Genomic DNA, 27,052 nt, shown 5'->3' on the forward strand with positions numbered 1-27,052 from the left:
GTCATATTTCTCCCTGGTTACGGCTCTCCTGTTTGCTACTTCTGCCTTCGCTGTCTCTTGTCCTGGCTGCATCTCTCCTCCCTCCTTGACACAGCTCTTTCAGGTTTGCTGGTTCAGCACCTCAGCTTACACCTTTCTGCTTTTTCCAGCTCTCGGATCGCAGTCTCCTCTGATCTGACCCGACCTGCATGTAGCAGCTGCTGTGACGGCTCAGGCTGTAACTTTTCCGCTTTCTCCACGGTAACCCTCAGAGGCTCTTGTATTTTGTCCCCACCTCTGCTAGCTTGTGCTGGGAGTGCTAGGAAGCTCCTGTCCTGCCTCTGACTCCTGTCATAGACCTGTCAGAAACGTGGTGGGCTCTTGTTCACAGCTTCATTAAGATGTCTGCAGGGTGTTTGTTTTCCCAGCCCCTAGCCAGATAAATAATCTTGATGATTGACTGCACTCTGCCTGCTGCAGCCTACACAGGCAGCTACTGCTTATGAAGGGCTTGACATCTGATAAGTGTATCTGGAGTGAGTGTTAAGGCCCATACACACGTCTGATTTTTTGAAACGACGGGTCGTTTGAACGTCCCGTCGTTCAGTCGTCCGCTAAATCGGGTGTGTGTACAGACTGTTGTTCGCGTGATAAGACTGAGTTTAAGCGATCCGCCGGGCGGATCGCTCAAACTCAGTCTTATCACGCGAACGACAGTCTGCACACACGCCCGATTTAGCGGGCAGACGACTGAACGACTGGACTTCAAACGACCCGGCGTTCCAAAAAATCAGACGTGTGTATGAGCCTTTATACATACATGCATTATATATGCAAGTCTCGTCAGTAGCTTGTTTTCACCAGTTTTCTGCAAGTTATCTGTGCCCTGCTATCCGTTAGCTGCTCTTGTTGCCTTATATATACTGTATATACAGGGATAGGGATAGCAAATGGATAGAGATGATGTATGGATGTTTATTTATGACCACTTCTGTCTTTACTAATTACAGAGATTGCAGCTGCCAAGAATACTCCCTATCATATTACTCTGATCCTGGTGATCCTTCTGGTCTTTAAGGTTGTTATTATCGTTATTTTAACAAGCATCATGTTAACTTACAGTGAGTATCACTAATAATCTGTGTTCTGTTAGTTATGGATATGTAACAAGTTTAAAGGACAACTGAAATGAGAGGTATATGGAGATTGCCATATTTATTTTCTTTTAAGCAATACCAACTATCCTGCTGATCCTCTCTCTCTTAAGGTGGCCATACACTGGTCGATTTGCCATCAGATTCGACCAACAGATAGATCCCTCTCTGATCGAATCTGATCAGAGAGGGATCGTATGGCTGCCTTTACTGCAAACAGATTGTGAATCGATTTCAGCCTGAAACCGTTCACAATCTGTGGTGGTGGTGGTGGTGGTGCTGCCGCTCCTGCATACATTACCTGCTCCGGCCGGCGCGAGTCCCGCTGTGTTCTTCTCTGCTCTGGGCTCCAGACCGTTCCTGCAGCTACTGAACTTCCTGTCCAGGGGAAGTTTAAACAGTAGAGGGCGCTCTACTGTTTAAACTTCCTGCCGGGACAGGAAGTTCTGTGTAGCTGCAGGAACGGTCTGGAGCCCAGAGCGGAGAAGAAGACAGCGGGGACCCGGGGACTCGCGCCGGCCGGAACAGGTAATGTATACCCGCTGTATTGCGTCGGTCATCAAGCTTTCGAACGCCGCTATCGACGCACTCCCGACCCGCCGGCGATCGAGAAAAATCTTCCGCACGGATGGATCGACGAGAGTCGATGGGAACGATCGGTTTCGGACGGAAATCCATCATTCTGTCAGCGGTGTGCACGGCGATTTCACAGCCGATTTGATCACTGTGATCGAAACGGCGGTATATCGGCGGGAAAATCGTTAGGTGTATGGGCCCCTTAATACCTTTAGCCATAGCCCCTGAACAAGCATGCTGATCAGATGCTCTGACTGAAGTGTGACTGGATTAGTTGTATGCTTGTTTTAGGTGTGTGATTCAGACACTACTGCAGCCAAATAGATCAGCAGGGCTTTTAGGCAACTGGAATTGTTGAAAACGAAATAAATATGGCAGCCTCCATATCCCTCTCAGTTCTGGTGTGCTTTAAAGCCACAATTGCCTCTTTGATCTCTGCCAGATGCCTACCCTGAATAGGAGGGGCTAGAACTCTCATATCTGGAAATAAAAGCAGCATAAATGAGTAAAGATGATCCCCATGATCACGCATATTTGGTTGCAATTTACATGCAGCTTCATGTTGGACAAATATGTTTTGGCTGATTTTGTTTGGGTCCAATTCCAAATTGGGTATAAATTGAAACCAAATGTGTGTTAAGTTGGAAAAATCAGCAAATTGTTGTTCATGCCGATAAATGAGTAGAAGCTGAATTCTGGGCCCTTCTTAATGTAGAGGAAGCAGTCACCACAGCCCTCCCACCTCTGGCCACACCTCCCACCTCAGGCCACACCTCACACCTCAGGCCACACCTCACACCTCTGGCCACATTCATGATGCATGTTCCTCGTGGGCTGGTCAGAGACAGTCACACCAGTGGTCTGCTGGAGGTCATTCTGTAGGGCTCTGGCAGTGCCCATCCTGCAGAAGTGAAAAGAAGCACTCCATTGGGGTTTTAACATTTTATTCCATGTTAAAATACAATAAAAGTGCACTTACATGAAGTAGATAAACTCTTATAGGGCACTCACTGCACACTGTTATTCTGCATTTCAGTAAAGGTGTGGACATGCTGACACATGTAGTGATGTCATCAGCATGAGTCAGACATGGCTCCGCCTACCTATACTGTGTGACAGTGCAGCTGTGAAGTCACCACCGGGCACCGGGTAAAAGTAGTTAGCGTAACTTAGCGGTGAGTGTCCTATAAGCATTTGGTTTACCTACTTTGTAAATGTGAATTTATTGTATTTTAAAAGGTTAATGCACTGTTGGAGTGCTCCCTTTCACTTCTTTAGATCTCTGAAGCCCTGCAGTGTACAGAGCTGTGCAGTTGTCTTGTGACTGAGCTGGATTAGGGTCACAACTAGAGATGAGCGTAATGACGTAATTACGATTTCACAAAATTTCGCGTAATTAGTGTAATTACGATTATGGCCGTAAGTACATAATCGTAATGAAGAAGGATTTCGCAAAATTTTGCGTAAGCGTAATTTTCGCGTATTTTTCACATTACAGTGGGTATTACGAAAGTAATGCGTATGGCCATGCTCCCAAGCGGAAAAGTTGACGCATGGATCAATGTTAGGTAGCCGCCGACTTTACGGGTTAATAGCAAAGCCCCCTTAAATGCTAAGAGCCTCAAATTTGGAGAATATATTAAGGAGATCAGAAGGAATAAGAGGAAGAAAAAAATTTGCAAAAAGACCTTATAGTTTTTGAGAAAATCGATGTTAAAGTTTCAAAGGAAAAATGTATACATTTAAAAACCCGCCGACTTTAACGGTTAATAGCAAAGCCTGCTTAAAGTTTAGGAACACCAAATTCCCAGGGTATATTAAGGGGATCAGTGGGAATAAGAGGAAATTTTTTTTTTTCAAAAAGACCTTATAGTTTTTGAGAAAATCGATTTTTAAGTTTCAAGGGCAAAATGTCTTTTAAATGCGGAAAATGTCAGTTTTTTTTGCACAGGTAACAATAGTGTATTATTTTCATAGATTTCCCCAAGTGGGAAGAGTTTTACTTACTTCGTTCTGAGTGTGGGAAATATAAAAAAAAAACGACGTGGGGTCCCCCCTCCCAGACCTCTTTAACCCTTTGTCCCCCATGCAGGCTGGGATAGCCAGAATGCGGAGCACCGGCCGCGTGGGGCTCGGCACCCTGACTATACCAGCCCGCATGGTCCATGGATTGGGGGGTCTCGGAAGGGGAGGGGCAGCCAAGCTTTCCCCTCCCCCTCCGAGCCCTTGTCCAATCCAAGGACAAGGGGCTCTTCTCCACCTCCGATGGGCGGTGGAGGTGGAGGCCGCGATTTCCTGGGGGGGGGGGGGGGGGGTTTCATGGTTGAATCTGGGAGTCCCCTTTAAAAAGGGGTCCCCCAGATGCCCACCCCCCCCTCCCAGGAGAAATTAGTATAGAGGTACTTGTACCCCTTACCCATTTCCTTTAAGAGTTAAAAGTAAATAAACACACAAACACTTAGAAAAAGTGTTTTAATTGAACAAAAAACATTTTGAATGGCTTTTTTAGGCTCCACCTTCTCAATACTGATCCCAGTCACCCAGTAACCAACTGTGCAACGTTTGAGAACCCTGCCATTAACAGTGAAGAAGGACTGAAGTTAGTGGCGGACACAGCCAGCAGTGGGCCCCTGTGCAAAATACCAATTGCGGGCCCCTGACAGGCAGCTAAAAGTGGGTGTGGCCATAACTAAATTGGGTGTGGTCACACATTGCATATATTTACCAATACAGTCTATGGCAACCTTCCCTGAGGCCCAAATATATTTCTTGATGCATACATGTAACATCTGTATTGTACAGGTTACTGAACAAAAGCAAAACATAACCCCAATCCTGCATCAAGACAGAGCATGACATGAAACGCTCTGTCTGTTATACTGGAAAGCACACCTGAGGTGAGAGGGATCTGGAGGCTGACATATTTATTTCCTTTTAAACAATGCACATTACCCGGCTGTCCTGCTCATTCTCTGCCTCTAATACATTTAGCCATAGACCCTGAACAAGCATGCAAATCAGATGTTTAAGACTGAAGTGTGGAGCTGACTAGAGCAAATTCAAATCAATCTAGGCAAAGATGGTGCAGTCTGCAGTGGCAGTGTGCAATCTAGACTACCTGTCTGGAACCTAGCACAGAGGGTGAGTGAGCTAGGAGGCAGGAGGTGCAGTGGGAAGACAGGACAGTGGATTGTAAAAAGTGGGTGGTTCCAAGATTTTTATTTTTTTTTGCAGGTGTTATGCAAGTGCTAGATCCACCGCAGGAGTAAGTGACCTGCCACTGCAAAAAATTGGCTTGTCCGTGCACTGGAAAGTGGGCGCGGTAATGGCGGGTCATGGGCCGGACCAAATGTACATGAACTTAGCAGCAGTTAGTAATTCACTGAGAGTGGACATCAATAGGAAACTTTGAATGAAGCCCCCTCCCCTAATAAAAAATGATGTCCTACTTATTATACATGTAGCAGAGATTAGATTGTAAGCTCCTCTACTCTGAGGACAGTCAGTGACACGACTATGTACTCTGTAAAATGCTGCAGAAGATGTCAGTGCTATATAAATACATAATAATATGGTAGTAGGACTGGATGGGCAGATAGATAGCCCGGTGTGCAGACAGATAGCTGGGTGGGCAGATATAAAGATAGTGAATGGGAGGGTGGTCAGATAGATAACCAGGTGGCAGGGCGAGCAGATAGTTAGCCAGGTGGCAAGGTGGGCAGATAGCTGGGTATAAAAGTGGGCAGATAGATAGCCGGGTGGGTAGATAGATAGATAGATAGATAGATAGATAGATAGATAGATAGATAGATAGATAGATAGATAGATAGATAGATAGATAGATAGATAGATGAGTGGGCAAATAGATAGATAGCCGGGTTGGCAGACAGATAGCCAGGTGGCTGGGTGGGCAGATAGCCGGGTGGCAGTGTGGGAAGATAGATAGCTGTGTGGCAAGGTGAGCAGGTAGATAGCTGTGTGGCAAAGTGGGCAGATAGATACCCGGGTGGCAGGATAGGCAGATAGATAGCTTGATGGGCAGATAGATAGATAGCTGGGTGGGCAGATAGATACCCAGGTGGCAGGGTGGACAGATAGATAAGCGGGTGGGCAGACAGATAGCCAGGTGGTTGGATGGGCAGATAGATAGCCGGCTGGGCATATAGATAGATAGCTGGGTAGGAGGGTGGGCAGATAGATAGCCGGATGGCAGGGTGGGCAGATAGATAGCTGGGTGGGCAGACAGCTGGGTTTCAGGGTGGGCAGATAGATAGCCAGGTGGGCAGATAAATAGATAGCAGGGTAAAGGGTGGGCAGAAAGATAGCCAGGTGGCAGGGTGGGCAGATAGATAGCTGGGTCTCAGGGTGGACAGATAGATAGCCGGGTGGCAAGGTGGGCAGATAGATAGCCGGGTGGCAGGGTGGGCAGATAGCCGGGTGAGAGGGTGGGCAGATAGATAGCCGGGTGGGAGAGAGGGAAGACAGATAGCTGGGTGGGCAGATAGATAGATAGATAGATAGATAGATAGCCAGCTGGCAGGATGGCAAATAGCCGGGTGACAGGGTGTGCAAATAGCCAGGTGGCAGGGTGTGCAAATAGCCGGGTGGCAGGGTGGGCAGATAGATAGCCAGGTGGGAAGGTGGGGAGATAGATAGCCGAGTGGGCAGATAGATGGGAGGGTATGCAGATAGGTAGCCAGGTGGGAGGGTGGGCAGATGGATGGCTGGCTGGGCAGATAGATAGCCCAGTGGGAGGGTAGGCAGATAGATGGAAGGGTAGGCAGATAGGTAGCCGGGTGGGAGGATAGGCAGATAGGTAGCAGGGTTAGAGGGTAGGCAGATAGATAGTCGGGTGGGAGGGTAGGCAGATAGATGGAAGGGTAGGCAGATAGGTAGCTGGATTGGAAGATAGGCAGATAGGTAGCCGTGTGAGAGGGTAGGCAGAAAGATAGCCGGGTTGGAGGGTAGGAAGATAGATGGGAAGGTAGACAGATAGGTAGCTGGGTGGGAGGGTACGCAGATATTTAGCCGGGTGGGAGGGTCGGCAGATAGGTAGCCCGGGAGGAGGGTAGGCAGATAGGTAGCCAGGTGGATGGGTGGGCAGATAGGTAGCCCACAGATAGATAGCTGGGTGGGCAGATAGATAGATAGCCACCGGGTGGGAGGGTGGTCAGATAGATGGAAGAATTGGCAGATATGTAGCCGGGTGGCAGGGTAGGCAGATAGGTAGGGTAGGAGGGTGGGCAGATGGATAGCCAGGTGGGCAGATGGATAGCCGGGTGGGAGGGTAGGCAGATAGATGGGCGGTTAGGCAAATAGGTAGCCGGGTAGGAGGGTAGGCAGATAGGTAGCTACAGATAGGTAGCCGGGTGGGAGGGTGGTCAGATAGGTAGCTCGCTGGAACAGTGGCTAGATAGGTAGCTAGGTGGAAAGGTGGGCAGATAGATAGATAGTCTAGTGGGGGTGGGAGGGCCCAATTCCTAACCTCACTCCCCTCGGGGGCCCCCCTCCTATTATGCCCGGCTCCAGGAGATGCTAGACGCCCAGCCTCCAGGTCCACGATGTCTCCTCTGTAATACCGCTCGCACTAAATCAGGAAGCAGTGCGAGGAGACAGCGTAGACCTGGAGGTTGGACCTCCAGCATCTGCTTTACCCCGCTGAAGACTTTGTGTATCTTCCGCTCTTCCACCGTGCATAATAGGAGAGGTTTTCCACAGTTAAGTCAGCCCCATCAGAAGTTTATATAAAGCTCTTTTAAAGAGCATAATATACACTTCTGATGGTGCTGACTCAACTGTGGAAGACGTTCTGGAGTGTCTGAGTGTGCAGAGACACTGGGAGTCATAGCACATCACACATCCCCTCCTTAGGCACTTGATATACACTGAACATAATAGGAGGGGGCCCCCGAGGTGAGGGGGGAGGATAGGAGTTGGGCCCCCAGGAAGAAAAGGTAAAAAAAAACGGCGACACTTAATGGGCCCCTCAAGAAACGGAACTTGAGGGGCCCTCATGTGCTTGCACGGCCTGCACGACCATATGTCCGCCACTGGCTGCAGTTTGCATTTTCCCAGGGAAATCTGTTTTTGACTCCACCTAGTTTTTGTAACCTTGACACACAGTCACTCAATGACCAAGTTTGTGAGCTTTCAGGTTCCTGGAATCAAAATTGTGTGAATGCAAGAAGTTTATCCAGCAAAGAAATCTGATTGGCTGTTTGTGGCTCCACCCCATTAGTAAATTTGAACCCCAGTCACTTAAAGAGACTCAGAGATGAGTCTCACTGCTGCTTTTTACTTACCCAGGGCTTCCTCCAGCCCCACAAGCATGGATGCATTCCTTGCTATACTCCTCAGCACTGCCATTCTCCTGCAGTCAATTCCCGGTAAGCGGCTCAGTCTGACTGAGTGACGTCAGCCGGGGCCTTCTGCGCTTGCACAGAAAGTCCGCGCATGTGCAGAAGGTCCACTGCTGATGTCACTGAGCTGCTTACCGGGGAAGAATGTGGCTGAATGTCAGCACTGAGGAGGACAGCTAGGGACACATCCATGCTTATGGGGCTGGAGGAAGCCTGAGTCTCTTTAATGAATGACTGTAGCAGGTTTGAGGCCTCTGCCATTAACAGTGTAAGAATTGCAGCAGTTTAAATATTCCCCATGAAAATCAGTCACCCAGTGGCCAACTGTGTTAAGTTTGAGAATCCTACCATTAACAGTGTAAGAATGGTCGCAGTTTATATTTTCCCATGTAAAAAATTAGTTGTTGGGTCTGTCCACTGTTACTAACCTTGACATACAGTCACTCAATAAACAAATGTATGAGCTTTGGGGTCTTCGGCATCGATAAATTGCATTTTCCCATTAAAATTAAATAAATCTGATTGGTTTTTTGTACCCTGCCCCCTTTTCAGAATTTAAACCCCAGACTCCCAGTGACTGACACTACAAGATTTTAGGCTTCTGCATTACGAGTGTAAGAATGGCAGCAATGTACATATTCCCCTTGAAAATCTATTGCTGAATTTTGTTTGGCTGTTATAGGCTCCACCCACTTTCCTGAATATTAATCCCAGTCACCCAGTGGCCAACTGTGTCAAGTTTGGGAGACCTCTGCCATTAAATGACCACTACCATGAAACATTACATTTTGAAACACACCTACAGTAGTTATAGCAATCATACACAATATTCACAGTGTCATTTATTTCATTCGCTAGCAAAAAACGAATTTTGGTCAGCTGCTCCCACTTAACAGCCATGCTTTTGGTGTATATGCAGAGCTTCTGTTTGGGTTCAAGGTGCATTTGTAGTTCCTGGGGGGGCTCAGCTTCTGTTTGGGTTCAAGGTGCGTTTGTAGTTCCTGGGGGGGCTCAGCGCATCTCTGATTGGAGGCCATTCGGAGGCGGCCTGGTGTTGCGCTGATCCACCTTTTGCGCAAATTTCGATTTTTCAATTTTACGTGGTAGCGCACCCAGGCTATGCATATACATAGGTTAGGATTTAGTTAGTGTTAGGCCCCTCCCATTGAGGATTGACTTCTTCGCAGTGGGAGGGACGAGTACTTAATAGGTTGCATGCAAGCTGTTACAGGAAACTAACATCCTCCTCCAGTGGTAGACAGGTCATGTGTATTATATCCCACAAGTGGGGCTTGCACTCTTTTGCAGGTAGGCACTAGTCTGTTTTTAGGTAGCGCTGTACATTTCCTTGCTATGTACTAATTTAATTCGTTTTTGGTCAGCTGCTCCCACTTAACAGCCATGCTTTTGGTGTATATGCAGAGCTTCTATTTGGGTTCAAGGTGCGTTTGCAGTCTCTGGGGGGGCTCAGCGCACCTCTGATTGGAGGCCATTCGGAGGCGGCCTGGTGTTGCGCTGATCCACCTTTTGCGCATTTAGTGACCGTGTCTAGCGGAGCCAACACCACCCAAATACATACCCTGGCAATGCCGTGTCTTCCGCTACTTTTCTAATAAAATAAATGTATTTGATGTAGCATTGCACAATACAGAAAATGGGCAGGCACACAGAGAAACTGGCTGCAGGATGTGAGGCACAAGTACCTATATTACCACAACATCAGTGTGATGAAAGCATGCAGGTTCAGAACCTCAATGGATGCTCAAAAGAAGAGAGAGTATTTGGCACTACTGACAATTGTTTATTGCTAGTACAATACATTATATCAATCCACCATGAGCATTTTCACATACACATCAGATGCTGCTTATCATGCTCAGCGGTGAAGGGATGTCTGGGGTAGTTGTGGGCGCCACAGGGTGTGCGGCCCGATGACCGTTTCACTTGGGTAAGCTTCTTCTGAGGCTCTAATGTGCACACTTATGTAGCATTGAACACATTGTTATAATAAAGTAATAGGAACTAAAGAAAATCTGAGCAGTCTATGGAGTTATCATGTCCTTTAATTATGTGTCCAATGTTGGTAGAAAGTCCTTTGTTTATAGTCCAAGTTAAAAGCTCAGGTCCAATTAGGCTAGCAAATCTGTGATGATATGGATTGGCATTAACGGCCCTCAACAGCCTTTGTGTCCAGGCATTATGGGTGGTTAATGTATTGAGAGATGATCCCACCTCCAGCAAACTGACCTTGCCTCAGGAAGAGCGTTTTGGCATTTAATCTTAGATTATGCTATAATTCTAGGGATATGTAGCAGATAATAAAAATAAACAACAGTTTAGGCTCTGTCATAATTTGCTGAAATTATGGATACTGTAACGATTGGTGTCAGAAAGTAACATAATTCTGATTATTAGGTGATCTGCAGTATTACCTATAATGCAGATATATACCTGATTATATGATGATCTGCAGAATCACCAATAATACAAGTATACAAACAGCTAATGTGATAGTAAGGTATAGTGCTTGGTGCAACAGTAGGACTGATAGGTTTAGCTATGCCACACCAGAGGAGCTGGTGGGCACTAACAGTACAAAACCCCTCACCAGAGACTAGGGCCCTCTGGTGAGAGTAGAGTGGTCAGACTAAACGAGTTGGCAACAGACTGGCAGATACGGTACAAAGTCAGAAGGCAAAGGCAAGAAGGTTTAAACAGGCAGAGTCAGCAACAAGATCAGATGGGCAGAAGTACAGAATCACTGAGAGTAAGAATAGTCAGAACGAGCAAGAGTCATACACCGATAATACAATATTCAATTATTATTATGGCTATCAAACAATCTTATCACTGTGTGAAATCCCTGGTTTCCTCCCGGATCAAAGCACACCGGATCTATCTAAGGTCTGAGCGCTAACACGAAGTATTTGCAACAGCAGACAAAGAGCAACTGACAGCTCTCTGCCTTTATGCTGACAGGGGACTCCCCGAACCCTGCCCAACTAGCCAGACCAATCAGTGGCGAGAAGCGCTCCCTGTGACGTCAGCCGACCCGCAGGTCAGCTGACACGCCTTCGGGAAGCATAAAGGTCCTGCCGCTGGGCGCGCGCACGCGTAGCTCTGAGCCTGTGTGCTGATGAGAGCCCTGTGTGTGGCTGCTTTCCGTGATCGCCGCTTCCCCGCGGCTCATTACAGATACCAATCATACCTGGTTAACCAGATTCCCTGTCTATAAGAATTGATATCTCAGGCTGTGGACCAGCTAGAAGAATCATTAACCTCTTCAAAGATGTATTGGCCTTTGCATATTATTCACAGTGAGTTGCAGTTTCTGTGGCCATTCTACTTCAAAATATTCATCAAATTATGTCACAATACTGAATTAAATCTAGTAGGGGTGAATTAACTGGTTGCAGACCAGGACAACCTAACACCGATCGGCATAAGGTCCTTGGGGCTTGTTTTGCAGGAGATCGCACATGCTGATGCGCGCAATCACTGCTAGGAGACTGTTAGACAGCAAAACCGTCGTCTAATTAGCTTGTACAGCGCTGTGATCCACGGCAGCGCTGTACTGGGGACAGCCGTGTGACATGGCTTTCCCCCTGGGAGACAGGATAGTGATCGGCTGTCATAGGCTGAAGCCTATGACAGCTGATCATCCTGATTGCTTGGCTTTGGGACGGAGGGAGGGATGGGAAAAAAATAATTAAAAAAATACACATTTTATTACAAAAATAAACATATAAATATTGATATAAAAAATAAACATTGGGGAGCAATCAGACCCACCAGCAGAAATATTGGTTGGCGGGAGAAAAGGGGGTGGGGGTCACTTGTGTGCTGTGTTGTGCAGCCCTGCAGCGGGGCCTTAAAGCTGCAGTGGCCCTTTTGAAAAAATGGCCGGGTCTTTAGGGGGGCTTAACACTGCGGTCCTCAAGTGGTTAAGGGGCATTTTAGAGCTGATCTCTTAAGTGACCGGACCTGGAGGAATGTTGCTTTGACAGGTAATGTTTTATGATAGGCCTGTCTTCTGACTTCTCTGAACATGGGATCTAGATCTATCTCAGATCTCTGAACATGGGATCTAGATCTATCTCAGATCTCTGAACATGGGCTCTAGATCTATCTCAGATCTCTGAACATGGGATCTAGGTTTGTAGATCTGGCAAGCAGGAGGAAGTAAGGGGTTTATTGCCCCTCTTGACTGGGGAAGTTTTACAACCCTGCATAGTTAGCGGCAGTGGCGCAGCTAAGGAGCTGTGGGCCCCGATGCAAGTTTTACATGGGGCCCCCAAGCACTCTATACATAACAATTGATCCAGCACACCAAAACCTGCCAATGGCAACTACAGTGTCAGGGGAGCAAGAAGGGGATGGGAAACAGTTTGTTAATGATTACCACTATTCAAAGTATCTATAGAAGTGATTATTATGAGCACAGGATCAGTAGAGAGCTAATACTGCAGTTGAGCGAGGGCCCTTTGGAGCCCCTCTGTCCCACGGGCCCCGAAGGGGTCACAACCTCTGCAACCCCTATTGCTACGCCCCTGGTTGGCAGTGTAAACACTTTCCTGACAAACCTTCTACAGATATATTTTATTTTCTAAGATAACTCTTCCTCTGTTTTCTTCTGCAGTTGACAACCTCAGAGAGGAAATGTCCCGTCTGAAGACTGGAGGTAAGTAAAACCTCTATGCCCATCTCACCACTTCTGCATTTCAGCTATCATATTTAGAAAGAAAACCAGTATTGTCACACTTTACATGTAGTGGTTGTTAAGTTCTCTTTTCTTCTTCACATTATGGGCTCGATTCACAAAGCGGTGCTAACCCATTTAGAGACTTTAGGCATGATAACCTTTGCACCATGCTGGTGAAAAGCCAGTTTAGGTGTGATAAGTTTAGGCATGATAAGTTTAGGTGTGATAAGTTTAGGCATGATAAGTTTAGATAAGTTTAGATCGCTTGCAAAGTCCCGCACGCAAAGCAGCGCCATTAAACTTTATACGAAGTGCACCAGACTTTGCTAGCGTAAAACTTTTGATCAGCTGTGCACTGCGGTGCTAACGCAGTTGGCGCTTAAACTTATCATGCCTTAACTTATCACACCTAAACTTACCACACCTAAACTTATCATGCCTAAATTGAGTTTAGGCATGATAAAGGGCTTTTCACCAGTGTGCTAACTGTTAGCACCGCTTTGTGAATCAGGCCCTAAATGTTTATTCAGGGTGCTTTCACACTTGTGCGGTGATCTAATGGCATGGCAACCTGCGATGGGATCACTGCACCACATGAGTCAGTAGTTTATGATCATGATCTTATAGCCCTGTTCTTGGATGTCTATATTTAATGAGACTTTGTACATCAATATGGAAATCTTGTTCCAGGCAAGTGATGACTGTAATCTGCTAATTATGATTATACAATTTTGCATACATTTTCACAATTACATCCATACGTAATTACAATTTGGACATTCAACTGATTTTGTGTAACTGATTCATAATTTCATGTCATTTTCGCATAATTTGAGTGTAATTTCATGTCGACTTTAAGCCTGAAACCCACTAAGTGATTGTTCACAACTAGGGTGATTTTGTTATTTTTTTCAGCACCAGTGATTTTAAAAATCCCCCTAAGGCTCCCTGCACACTGCAAATCGGTTTTCCGTTTCTGATTCCGATTCCGTTTCCGATTCAAATTCCGATTTTCAATTCCGATTTTCCCTGAATACATGCAACAGAAAAACGGATCAAAAAACGTAGCATGCAGTAAAGATTAAAAATCGGAATCGGATGTAAAAACCGATTAAAAAGCGGAATCGGAATCGGAAATGCATGCAGTGTGCAAGAGGCCTTAAAGCGCTTGTGCAATGATTCCTTCTGGGACTGTTCATATCTGTGCGTTTCATCTGATTTCCACTGACCAAAGCGCTGCCTGCACCATTTCTAGGGGATTTTGCTATAATGGAGGGTATAGGGAAAGCGCAAAATGCTCACAAAATCGTTTGTGCTTTCATGAATAAATACATTGGGCTTAATTCACAAAGCCGTGACAACTGTTATTACGGCTGTGAAAAAGTGCTTTGTGCATTTTTTAGCGCTTTTTCGTGTGTAAAATGGTTATCGCATGCAAAAATTTGTGTTTGCACGATAACGTGCATTTTCATGTGTTAACGTTCGCGTTGGTGCGATCACGCAAATTTATAGCGCGAACGTAGAACGTTAATGCATAAAAAATTTGCGTTATCGCGCAAACATGAATTTTTGTGCGCAATAACTGTTTTTACTCTAAATTTCGTGCGAAACACTTTTCACAGCTTGATAAGTTATCACTGCTTTGTGATTCAAGCCCATTGTACAGGGTGTGCCATTTATATGGATACACCTTAATAAAATGGGAATGGTTGGTATATTAACGTCCTGTTTGTGGCACATTAGTATAACTTTTCAAGATAGGTGGTGACCATGGCAGCCATTTTGAAGTCGGCCACATTGAATCTAACTTTTGTTTTTGTTTTTTCAATAGGAAGAGGGTCATCTGACACATCAAACTTATTAGGAATTTCACAATAAAAACAATGGTGTGCTTGGTTTTAACGTAACTTTATTCTTTCATGAGTTATTTACACGTTTCTGACCACTTATTAAATGTGTTCAATGGCCCATTGTGTTGGATTGTCAATGCAACCCTCTTCTCCCCTCTTCACACACTGATAGCAACACCGCAGGAGAAATGCTAGCACAGGCTTCCAGTATCCGTAGTGTCAGGTGCTGCACATCTCGTACCTTCACAAAATAAACAATTGCCTTCAGATGACCCCAAAGATAAAAGTCTAAGGGGGTCAGTACGGGAGAACTTGAGGGCCATTCAACTGGCCCACGACCACCAATCCACTTTCCAAGAAACTGTTCATCTAGGAATGCTCGGACCTGACACCCATAATGTGGTGGTGCACCATCTTGCTGGAAAAACTTAGGGAACGTGCCAGCTTCAGTGCATAAAGAGGGAAACACATCATCATGTAGCAATTTTGCATTTCCAGTGGCCATAAGGTTTCCATTGATGAAGAATGGCCGCACTATCTTTGTACCCCACATACCATACCATACCATCAATTTTTTTGTTCCAACAGTCTTGGAGGGATCTATCTAATGTGGGTTAGTGTCAGACCAATAGCGGTGGTTTTGTTTGTTAACTTCACCATTCACATAAAAGTTTGCCTCATCACTGAACAAAATCTTCTGCGTAAACTGAGGGTCCTGTTCCAATTTTTGTTTTGCCCATTCTGAAAATTCAGTGCACCGATCTTGGTCATCCTCATTGAGATGCTGCAGTAGCTGGAATTTGTAAGGGTGCCATTTGTGAGTAGCTAATATCCGCCGAAGAGATGTTCAACTAATGCCACTCTCCAGTAACATGCCGTGAGTGCTATGCTGTGGGCTCTTGCTGAATGAAGCTGGGACAGCTACTGATGTTTCTTCATTAGTGTCAAATTTCATGCGTCCACATTTTGGCAAATCCAACACTGAACCAGTTTTACGAAACTTAGCAAGCAGTTTGCTAACTGTAGCATGGGAGATGGGTTGTCTTGTAGGGTGTCTTGCATTGAAATCTGCTGCAATGACCCGGTTACTGCGTTCACCAGACATCAACACAATTTGTATCCACTCCTCACATGTTAACCTCGGCGACATGTCAATGGCTGTAAACAAAGAGAAACATGTAAATAACTCATGAAAGAATAAAGTTACGTTAAAACCAAGCACACCATTGTTTTTCTTGTGATATTCCCAATAGGTTTGTTGTGTCACATGACCCTCTTCCTATTGGAAAAACAAAAGTTGGATTTAAAATGGCCGACTTCAAATTGGCCACCACCCATCTTGAAAAGTTTTCCCCCTCACATATACTAATGTGCCACAAACAGGACGTTAATAACACCAACCATTCCCATTTTATTAAGGTGTATCCATATAAATGGCCCACCCTGTATTTATTCATTTCCGGGTGAAAGAGTTCACTTCCTGACTGACTTCAGGAAGTGAAAAAACAGAATCGCTCAGCAAAAGCACTTAGAAAAGCGCTTAACAAAAAAAGTAGTGCGCACGTAAGCGCCAGGAGAGGAAAAAAATCCCTTGCAAAATCGCAAAACATTGGCCCCAGCGATGTGAACAAAGCCTTAGAGCGCTTTTCTGAGAGCTTTGTGATTTGAAAAGCACTTGCTAATGTCATGCTATGGGTGTGATCCTACTGGAGGGATGGGATTTTACTAAAATCTCCCCATAGCATTGCATTAGAAAGAGCTTTTTCAAATCAGTAGTGCTTAGAAAAGGCTGCTAGTGGGTTTGGGCCTAGGAGGTTACTTGCAAGGCCCCGATATATGCTGTTGTAACCAAAATTGTTAAATATGTTGTGGGAATAAAACAAAAATATAAATTTTCAAAAGCACATTATAGTTTTTGAGAAACTTGATTTTGAAAAATGCAAAGGAAAAATGTACAGTTTAAAAAAAAACATTTTTTCCTGCATTTTTAAAATAGATTTTCTCAAAAACTATGTTTTTTTTGGGGGGGAGGGGCTTGTTCACAGCCATCTCTTTAACTTATGCAGCAATTTTGGTGATGATCAGTGATGCGGGTTTCAACTTCAAGTTGTTTCAATTACAACTTCATGTGCTTTCGATTTGACCATAATCAAAATTACAAATCAAATCGCAGTTTCGATTCAAATTAGATCACGAATCAGAATTACGCATTTGTATCCGTAATTACGAGTCTAAATCATAACTAAATATATAATTAGTGGTTAATAGCAAATAGCTAAGCCCCGGTACGTGCTACAAACACAAACATTTGCAGGGTATGTTAAAGAGGAGCTGTTAGCCATACTATCTCAGAAAAAAAACCACATATATAAGTAGATAAATACTTGCTCTATTTACATAACGTATGTATTGCACTGTCCACATTTTGATTTTAGTGATATTTCTACAGTAATAAAATAGAAAATCCTTCTTCGCATTCCCATTTTAAGTGTGGCTATTTTGAAACCAATCCTGATGTCATTTCCTCCCTTAGTCTCCTCTGCCTGATTTGCCTGCTCTTCACTATAGAAAGTGCATTGTCTCAGCATGAGAAATATTGGCCAGAGAGGAACAGAGGTGTGGGAGGGGAAAACAGGAGGGAAAGAGGCTTCGGCCAATCAGGCTGCATTAGTTAAGTCTGAGGGGAAGTACAGAAGCAAAAAAGGACAACCCAGCATGCCTTGCAACTTCCTTTTTGTATACCAAATTTTGCGTGTACCAAATAAGAGCCAGGTAAACTGGGGTATGATCATTTATCAACAAGAAAAGTAATGCTGGGAATACACGGGTCGATTCTGAGATTATTATTATTATTATTATTATTATTATTATTTTTTATTTATATAGCGCCAACATCTTCCGTAGCGCTGTACATAGTACAAACAAATAATGGGGAACAAATATACATAAGAAATACAAGACACTGTACAGTCATGACATTGAATAGAGTAAATACAGATACATACATAGTTGATATGTAGTTGGTACATATACATATGTTAAAATTACAGCAGTATGAGAAACACTAGGAGGAGGTCCCTGCCCTTGCGAGCTTACAATCTAGAGGGTAGTGGGGAGGAAACAAAGGGGAAGGAAACACAAGGATTAGTGGGTGAGCCAGTGTGCCTTCAGTGCTGCCTATAGCAAATTATAGGCTTGTCTGAACAGGTGTGTTTTCAGAGTACGTTTGAAGGTTTTCAGACTCGTGGCATGACGAACCGGTTGAGGGAGAGAGTTCCAAAGGAGAGGGACCGCCCGTGAGAAGTCTTGGATGCGAGAGTGAGAGGAGGTGACTAGGCTGGAGGACAAAAGGGTCTCCTGTGAGGAACGGAGGGTCCGAGCGGGGAGGTATCTGGAGATTAAAGAGGAAATGTATGGAGGCGATAGCTTGTGTAGAGCTTTGTATGCAAGTGTGAGAAGTTTAAACTGGATCCTTTGGGCAACTGGTAACCAATGGAGGGATTGGCAGAGAGGGGCTGCCTCAGAGGATCTAGAAGAGAGGTGGATGAGACGGGCCGCAGAGTTTAGTAGGGATTGGAGAGGTGCCAATCTGCTTTTTGGTAGACCACAGAGTAGGGTGTTGCAGTAGTCAAGACGGGAGATGATTAGGGCATGCACAAGTATTTTAGTTGCTTCTTGTGAGAGGAAGGGACGGATTCTGGAAATGTTTTTGAGATGGAAGTAGCAGGAGGTAGTTAAAGTGTTAATATGTGGTTTAAAGGAGAGCTCAGAGTCCAGAGTTACCCCTAGGCAACGAGCTTTGGGGGTTGATGCTATTGGGGTGTTCTCTACATTGATTGTGACAGTGGGAGGTGGAACAGAGAGCGAAGGTGGAAATATTACAATCTCCGTTTTGCTCATATTGAGTTTAAGGAAGCGGGATGACATAAATGTAGATACAGCGGATAGACATTTGGGGACTTTTGATAGTAGTGTGGAGAGGTCTGGGGCAGAACAATAAATTTGGGTGTCATCAGCATAGAGGTGGTATTGAAACCCAAAAGAGCTTATTATCTGTCCCAGGCCATGGGTGTAAATGGAAAAGAGGAGGGGTCAGAGGACGGACCCTTGTGGTACTCCCACAGACAGTGGGCATGGAGAGGAGTTGGTATTGGCATAGGAGACCATGAAAGAACGTCCAGACAGGTAAGAGTTGAGCCAGGAGTGTGCTAAGCCCTTGATTCCCAGTGTTGAGAGGGTTTGGAGAAGCAGGGTATGTTTAACAGTGTCGAAGGCAGAGGACAGATCTAGGAGTATTAGTACCGAAAATCTGCCTTTGGCTTTAGCAACTAGGAGGTCATTGGCAACCTTAGTGAGAACGGTTTCCGTTGAGTGTTGAGGGCGGAAGCCAGACTGGAAGGGGTCTAACAGGGAATTAGCAGAGAGAAAGTTAGACAACTCTGAGTAAATGTGGCGTTCCAGCAGTTTGGAGGCAAAGGGAAGGAGAGAGACTGGGTGGTAATTAGAAAGGGCAGTAGAGTCTAAAGAGGGTTTTTTAATTAGTGGCGTTATGATAGCTTGTTTAAATGAAGAAGGGAAAATGCCAGTTGAGATGGAAAGGTTAAACAGTGTTGTTAAAGCAGGAATGAGGGGGGAGGAGAGCTGGGGGATAAGATGAGAGGGAATAGGGTCTGAGGCGCATGTAGTAAGATGAGCTTTAGAGATTAGTGAAGAAAGATGCTGTTCAGTTAAGGCAGAGAAGGTTGTTAGCAGGGAGGGGGTTTGAGTGGGTGAGTGGTTATGTGGAGAGGGATAGTTAATAGTAGGGGAGCTGCCGGGCAGAGAGAAAAAAGGAAGAGGTGATTGGACCGGTGAAGAGGGTTGCTTTTGAAAGCTGTTCTGTAGCGTTTCAATTTTGCTCACAAAATATGCTGCAAAGTCCTCTGCAGACAAGCTTGTGGTTGTAGGGGGAGGCGGGGGGTGGAGAAGAGAGTTGAAGGTGTTAAAAAGTTGTTTAGGGTTATGGGATTGTGAAGAAATAAGTATAGAGAAGTATGACTGCTTTGCAAGTGAGAGAGCGTCCCTGAGCTGGAGCAGCGTGTTTTTATAGTGGGCAAAGTCATCTGCGTTAGAGCTTTTCCTCCACTGCCGTTCTGCTGCCCTGGACTGTCTTTTCAGTTGTTTGATGGGTTCAGTCAGCCAGGGCTGTCTGTTGATGCGGCGGGGGCTGAAGTTGGTGAGAGGGGCGGCTGTGTTCATGGCAGCAGAGACTGTGGTGGAGTAGTAGATGGATGCTGACTCGGGGTCGGTGTAGGATGACAGGGAGCCCAGGAGTTTTAGAGAATCAGCTAGGGAGCAGAGGTCGAGGTTGCGATAATTTCTGCATAAGCGTGATGGCTGCACTACAGTAGCTGGAGGAGGCAGGGAGGGGCTGATTGTAAACGTTATGAGATTGTGATCTGAAAGGGGGAATGAAGAGTTATTAAATGTGGAAACTGGACAGAGCCGGGTAAAAACTAGGTCCAAAGTGTGGCCATCTTTGTGGGTGGAGGTTGAGGACCATTGGGAGAGGTCATAGGATGAGGTGAGTGAGAGGAATTTTGTGGTAGTGGAACAGTTAGTGTCTATGGGGATGTTAAAGTCCCCAATGATGATGGAAGGAATGTCAGTGGATAGAAAGTGGAGAAGCCATGTTGAAAAGTGGTCAATGAAGGTGGAGGCTGTTCCAGGAGGACGGTAGATGACAGCAACCTGGAACTGGTGAGGGGAGTAGATGCGGACAGCATGAGCCTCAAAGGAAGAGAAAGCCAGAGAAGGTGCAGGTGCAAGCGGTGTAAAGGAGCAGTGTTCGGAAAGAAGAATTCCCACCCCACCCCCATGTTTGTCACCCGATCTAGGTGTGTGGCTAAACTTGAGGCCACCGTATGAAAGGGCAGCTGGAGACACAGTATCAGATGGGGTTAGCCATGTCTCAGTGAGCCCCAGGAAGGTGAAAGCATTAGTGATGAACAGATCATGGACAAGGGCTAGTTTGTTGACTACAGAGCGTGCATTCTAGAGAGCCCCAGATATGGGAGGGGGAGAGCTGGGAAGGCAAGGAATGGTGATCAGGTTACATCGGTTAATGTGTGCGGAGGAGTGAGGACGGTCAGTGCGGGATGTGGTATGAGATGATAAGATGGTTAGATAGATAATTTCCGACATGTCCGATCACCGTTCAATCGTTTTGCCGCTCGATTTGTCATTAAGGTGAATTGAAAAAAGATAAGAAAAATGAGTAGAAGATAAGAGAATCAAGCCGGCAGAGCGATTGGGCGCAGAATCGACCCGTGTATTCCCAGCATTATGGTGATTTTAACTTTTTGGATTGCCTGACTAGCATCCTTATTACTTGTTTACCAGATAAAAATAAAGAACTGATTTTTGATTTTATGCCCGACAGTTACTCTTTAAGTAGGACAGGGGAAACAAGAGGGAAACTTTTCAAACAGACCATGTAGTATTTGAGATAATTGATGTTAAAATTAGAGGGAAAAAAAGTTGCTATTTAAATGCGGTAAAATGACAGATAAAGTATCAACATGTACACTTACCTAAAGGATTATTAGGAACACCTGTTCAATTTCTCATTAATGCAATTATCTAATCAACCAATCACATGGCAATTGCTTCAATGCATTTAGGGGTGTGGTCCTGGTCAAGACAATCTTCTGAACTCCAAACTGAATATCAGAATGGGAAAGAAAGGGGATTTAAGCAATTTTGAGCGTGGCATGGTTGTTGGTGCCAGATGGGCCGGTCTGAGTGTTTCACAATCTGCTCAGTTACTGGGATTTTCACACACAACCATTTCTAGGGTTTACAAAGGATGGTGTGAAAAGGGAAAAACATCCAGTATGTGGCAGTCCTGTGGGTGAAAATGCCTTGTTGATGCTAGAGGTCAGAGGAGAATGGGCCGACTGATTCAAGCTGATAGAAGAGCAACGTTGACTGAAATAACCACTTGTTACAACCGAGGTATGCAGCAAAGCATTTGTGAAGCCACAACCAGTGATGGGCAGATATTTTCCGTGATCACGGATTAGCCGGTCACAAGTTAGAGGATATTGGCGTGGGACCTTTTCCCTAGGATACTGGCGTGGGAACATTTTCCTAAAGGTACAAGTAAGTATTTCTAAAGACCGCAAGATAGAGGATACTGTTGTCATTGCACATAACAGAGGATATTGGTGTTGGACATTACTGAGGTTATTGGCATGGGAACATTATTTTAACCACTTAATGTATTTGCTACAGCATATCTACACCCCTGGAGACATCAGCTCCAGGGGCGTATATATTCGTATCTTGCCACCATTGTGCATATTCCCGAGCGCGTTCTCATCGCCGCTCGTTAGTACACAGTTCAGTGTATGGAAACACACAACTTTTTTAATATGTATGTCATAAGGGTGTATTAATGTTATTTCTGCAAATAAAGACATGTTATTAGTGATGGATGCAAAACTAAAAAAAAATATACCTTTTTTTCCAAATAAAATATTGCCATCATACAATGTACTAGGGAACATATTTTAAATGTTGTAATAACTGGGACAATTGAAATGTGTGGCTTTTATCCACAGTAGCACATTTTATTTTAAAACTATAATGTCCGAAAACTGAAAAAGAAAGATTTTTTCTGTTTTGTTTCCTATTATTCCTGTTAAAATGCATTTAGAATAAAATAATTCTTAGCAAAATGTACCACCCAAAGAAAGCCTAAATGGTGGCAAACAAAACACGCTGCAGTTCATTTTGTTGTGATAAGCAGTGATAAAGTTGTTGGTGAATGAAAGGGAGGAGTGCTGAAAGGTGAAAATTGCTCTGGTCCATAAGGGGAAAAACCCCTCAGTGGGGACGTAGTTACAGATACAGGTAAGTATTTATGGTTAATTAAGAATAATAAAGAACTTTTATCATTGTTCTGTTTTTATTTTATTTAACTCTTTGTGAAAATGAGTAAGGGTTACTATGTAACCCCCTATTTTCATTTCTCATGGGGAGGGGGCTGGTATCTGGGGGTCGCCTTCTTAAAGGGGACTTCCAGATGCCACCATGAACAACCACAAGGTGTCATCAACTCCCAATTCCTCCTGGGGCAATGGAGGTGGGGAAGAGACCCTTGTCCAAAGCCCCTGGATTGGACAAGGGCTCTGGGGGACAGGGGGAGACTTGGCCACCCCTCTACTCCAGAGCTCCCCCACACCATGGACTACTATGTGGGCCGGTGTAGATCAAGGTGCGAAGCCACATGCAGCCAGGGATCCACATTCTGGCTATCTCAGCCTGCACGGAGGACAAGAAGTTAAAGAGGTTTGGGAGGGGGGAACCCACATCAATTTTTTTTAAATGTCCCACCACTCTGAACAAAAAAAGTTTTAAAAAATAGGAAAAGTTGCCGGGATCTTTCTACAGCCATATTGCGACTCTGTACGCACTGCGTATGGACCCCCTGGAAACCCCATCATGAAATTCATTGCTTTTTCTTTTGATATATGTAAAGTTACACTATCATTAGGTTGATACATTATCTGTAATTTACCGGATTTAAATGTACAATTTTTTTCCTCCCGTAACTTTAAAATCCATTTTCTCCAAAACTATAAGATCTTTTTTTTTTAAATGTTTTCCTCTTGTCCCCACTGTTCTCCTTACCATACCCAAATGTGGAGATTCTAGCTGGTAAAGGGGTTTTGCTATTAACCATGAAATGTGGTGGTCTTTGGGTGACACAACAACAATGTTCTCGAAAAAATCTCAAAAATGAAAATATAATTTTCAATGCGAAAATGCCTTTGGCATAAGTGTCTTGTTTTCTGACATAAATGCAAGGGTGCCAACATTTTTAGTTATGACTGTATATAGTTCATGTGCCCACATGTAAAGTAAATTATTCTTTTCTTTCTCTTTTGGGGGTGATTGAACAGCCATTTCTTATTGCATTTTCCTGCAGATTTATTGGTTTCCTAAATGTTGGATTTTCTACTTACTTCACAGCCAGTAACCTCACTGTACAGCTGGAGAGGAATAAACAGGATACAAGTAAGTCAATGATTTATTTCCATGAAGAGGACTGAGCTACAACTTTATATTGATGAACTCAGCCTAGATTAGAACAAATCAAGTCATCTGATGCTGATCTCCACAATCTACTCATATTTGTTGTTTTCTAGCAAAAGTCTGTACTAGTTTCAGTTCCAGGGGGGTGTTACTGAGCTGAGCTCCCCCTTGCATGTTCTCCTTAAGTCTTTCCATAATGCTCAGTCTTCAGACATAACCTCCATACAGGAGCAGAGAGGTCACCATCTTCTGAGAACACAGGAGATGGACTCACTGCTGCTCATACCTATAATGAGATGTGAGGAAATTCACCAGGTGCTGGAATGTATGGTCAGATCCTCCTCACCACTCTTCTCCCCTAAACCATTGCCATTTGCCACCCGTATTCATGGTATAGAAAACAGAGATGAACTCAAGTCTTTTGTGATGAGTTTGCTTTGAACATCTTAAAGTGTACTTGAGATGGGGGGATTTAAAAAAATTACATACATACATACCTGTTGCTTCTTTCAGCCCCCGCCAGGCTGATCGCTCCATCACCGTCCTACCACGCCATCTGGATCCTCAACATTTCGGCCCTGAAAGTCCTTCAGTTGACGCAGGTGCAGTCCGGCCGCATGCTCCCCCGTTGTGCTCCCATGGCCGGGAGCATTCTGCACCTGCACAGTAATACTACTGGGTGGCACATGCGCAGTGCACCTTGGACTGGATGAGTTGTGTAGCCGAATTGCATGCAGAGGATCCCGGTGGCACAGGAAGAAGGCGAACGTGTGTGCATGTGCATGTGCCGCGATCAGTCGAAAAAACGCCTTGACTGATTTTAACGAAACTTAGTATACAGATTCCTTACTACATGGGATGATATGTTCTGTGGGTCTCGCGCCCCCCCCCCTCCCCCACCACCTGAGCAGAGCTACAGATAGCCAATCACATTTCACCAATTTGCATCAATGGAAAACATGTAAAAGGCTGCCATTCTCACAGTAAAAAAGCAAGAGTCCCCAAACTTGGCACACTTGGTCATTTAGTGACTGAGTTGAAAAATTCAGGGAAAGTGGGCGGAACATAAAACAGCCAATTAAATTTCAGGTGTTTATTTTAAATGGGAAAATGTAAACTGCAGCCATTCTTACACTGTTAGTGGCAGGGTTTTCAAACTTGGTACACTTGGTCACTGGTGACTGGGATTATTATTCAGGAGAGTGGGTGGTGCCTGGAACAGACAATCAGAATTTGCCTATTGACTTTCAAGGGGAATATTTAAATTGCTGCCATTCTCCCACTGTTAATGGCAGAGGCCGCAAACCTGCTACAGTTGGTCATTGGGTGACTGCGGTTCAAATTCAGAAAAGAGGGTAGAGACAAAAACAGCCAATCAGATTTTTATTTTAATTTCAATTGAAAAATACAAATTATTGATGCCATGGACCCCAAAGCTCATAAACTTGGTCATTGAGTGACTGTATGTCAAGGTTAGAAAAAGTTGGCAGATCCAAGAAATACATATCCAAGCAATGCCGGATCATCTGTAAACTAAAGCCATTCTTACATTGTTAATGGCAAGGTTATCAAACTTGGCACAGTTGGTCGCTGGGTGATGGCAATTAAGATTCAGGAAAGGGGGTGGAACCAAAAAACAGCCAATCACATTTATTTGCTTGATAAACTGCTTCCATTCTCACAGTATTGATGCCAGGAACCCTAAAGATGACAAATTTCATAATTGGTGGAGCCAAAAATAGCCAATCAGATGTGTTTCATTTTAATAGAAAAATAAAAATTATTGATGCCACGGACCCCAAAGCTCACAAACTTGGTCACTGAGTGACTGTGTGTCAAGATTACAAAAAGTGGGCGGAGCCAGAAATTCACAGGAAAAATGTAAACTGGAGCCATTGTTATACTTTTGATGGTAGAGCTCTTAACCACTTCAGGACCACAGGCTTTACCCCCCCTAAAGACCAGGCCATTTTTTTGTAAAATGGGCCACTGCAGCTTTGAGGCCAAGCTGCAGGGCAGCACACCACAGCACACAAGAGATTCCCTCCCTTTTCTCCCCACCAACAGAGCTTTCTGTTGGTGGGATCTGATCGCCCCCCAGATGTTTATTTATTTATTTGTAAATATGTATTTCTTTATTTTTAACAAATTTCCCTGTTTTTATTATTATGTTTTTGCTCCCCCCTCCCTCCATCCAGCGTGATCGCCTGTCATAGGCTTCCGCCTATGACAGCAGATCACTTCTGCAGTTGCAGAGGGGACAGCCGTGTGACACGACTGTCCCCAGTACAGCGCTGCCGTAGAACGCAGTGCTGTACATGTTAATTAGACGGTACTTTCACTGTCTAGCAGTCCCTGCTCCGCCTACCATGCAGGAGATGCGCGCACAGCCTGTGCGCAATCTCTTGCAGGACTTTATGCAGAATAATGTTGGGCTGCTGCCGTGGTCACGCCCATTGGCGTGACGCGGTCGTTAGGTAGTTAAACTTCCCACACTTCACTGGATGACTGAGATTAATATTCAGGAAAGTAGGTGGAGCCTAAAACAGCCAATCAAATTACACCATTTGGTTTTGAATGGGAATGTTTAAATTGCTGCCATTTTTACACTGTTAAAGCCAATGGGTACCGGTTTTAAAAACAAAAAGTTAGATACTCACCTAAGGAGAGGGAAGGCTCGGTCCTAATGAGCCTTCCCTCTCCTCTCCCGCTGCTCTCGGTGCTGCGCTGGCTCCCCCGTTCGCGTCCGCCGCCGCAGGGACTTCGGAGGTCTTCGGGAGCACTCGGGCTTCCGAAGACGGGCCGCTCCATACTACGTACGCGCGAGCGCGTCATAGAGGGCGCTCGCGCATGCGCAGTAAGGAGCGGCCGCGTCATCAGGAGCCCGAGTGCTCCCGAAGCCTTCCGAAAGCTCCCTTCGGCATGCGGAAGTGGCAGTATTTGACCGAACTGGTCGAGTACTGCCACGGGGGATCCTGCGCGGGACCGGGCACCGGGAGAGGAGAGGGAAGGCTCATTAGGACCGAGCCTTCCCTCTGCTTAGGTGAGTATCTGACTTTTTGTTTTTAAAACAGGTAAACATTCACTTTAATGGCAGAGGCCTCAAACCTCCTACAGTCAGTCATTGGGTGACTGCGGTCCGAATTCACTAAAGGGGCAGGGCCACAAACAGCCAATCATATTTGTTTGATTTCAGCCATTCGGTTATTGGCAGGGTTTTTAAATTTGACATGGTTGATCACTGTGTAACTGGGATTAATATTCAGGAAAGAGGGTGGAGCCTATAATAAACAATCAAAATTCACATATTGGTTTTAAACGTGGCTATTTAAATTGCTGCCATTCTTACAC

At 45.0% G+C, this 27,052-nt stretch overlaps 1 protein-coding gene across 1 annotated transcript in view; it reads left to right on the plus strand.

The window, feature by feature from the left end:
• Positions 1-265: 265 nt before the first annotated feature.
• The window catches only part of LOC137571173 (fucolectin-1-like), an 83,272-nt gene continuing 56,485 nt past the window's right edge, over positions 266-27,052 (plus strand). Inside the window, exons 1-4 of the mRNA XM_068279976.1 lie at positions 266-352; positions 990-1,100; positions 12,708-12,749; positions 23,639-23,683. Of these exons, the coding sequence (XP_068136077.1) occupies positions 1,088-1,100; positions 12,708-12,749; positions 23,639-23,683 (100 nt within the window). The 5' untranslated portion in view covers positions 266-352; positions 990-1,087. The remainder of the gene's footprint in view (positions 353-989; positions 1,101-12,707; positions 12,750-23,638; positions 23,684-27,052) is intronic.

The sequence above is a fragment of the Hyperolius riggenbachi genome, chromosome 4 (assembly GCF_040937935.1).
Source record: "Hyperolius riggenbachi isolate aHypRig1 chromosome 4, aHypRig1.pri, whole genome shotgun sequence".
Classification (NCBI taxonomy): Eukaryota; Metazoa; Chordata; class Amphibia; order Anura; family Hyperoliidae; genus Hyperolius; species Hyperolius riggenbachi.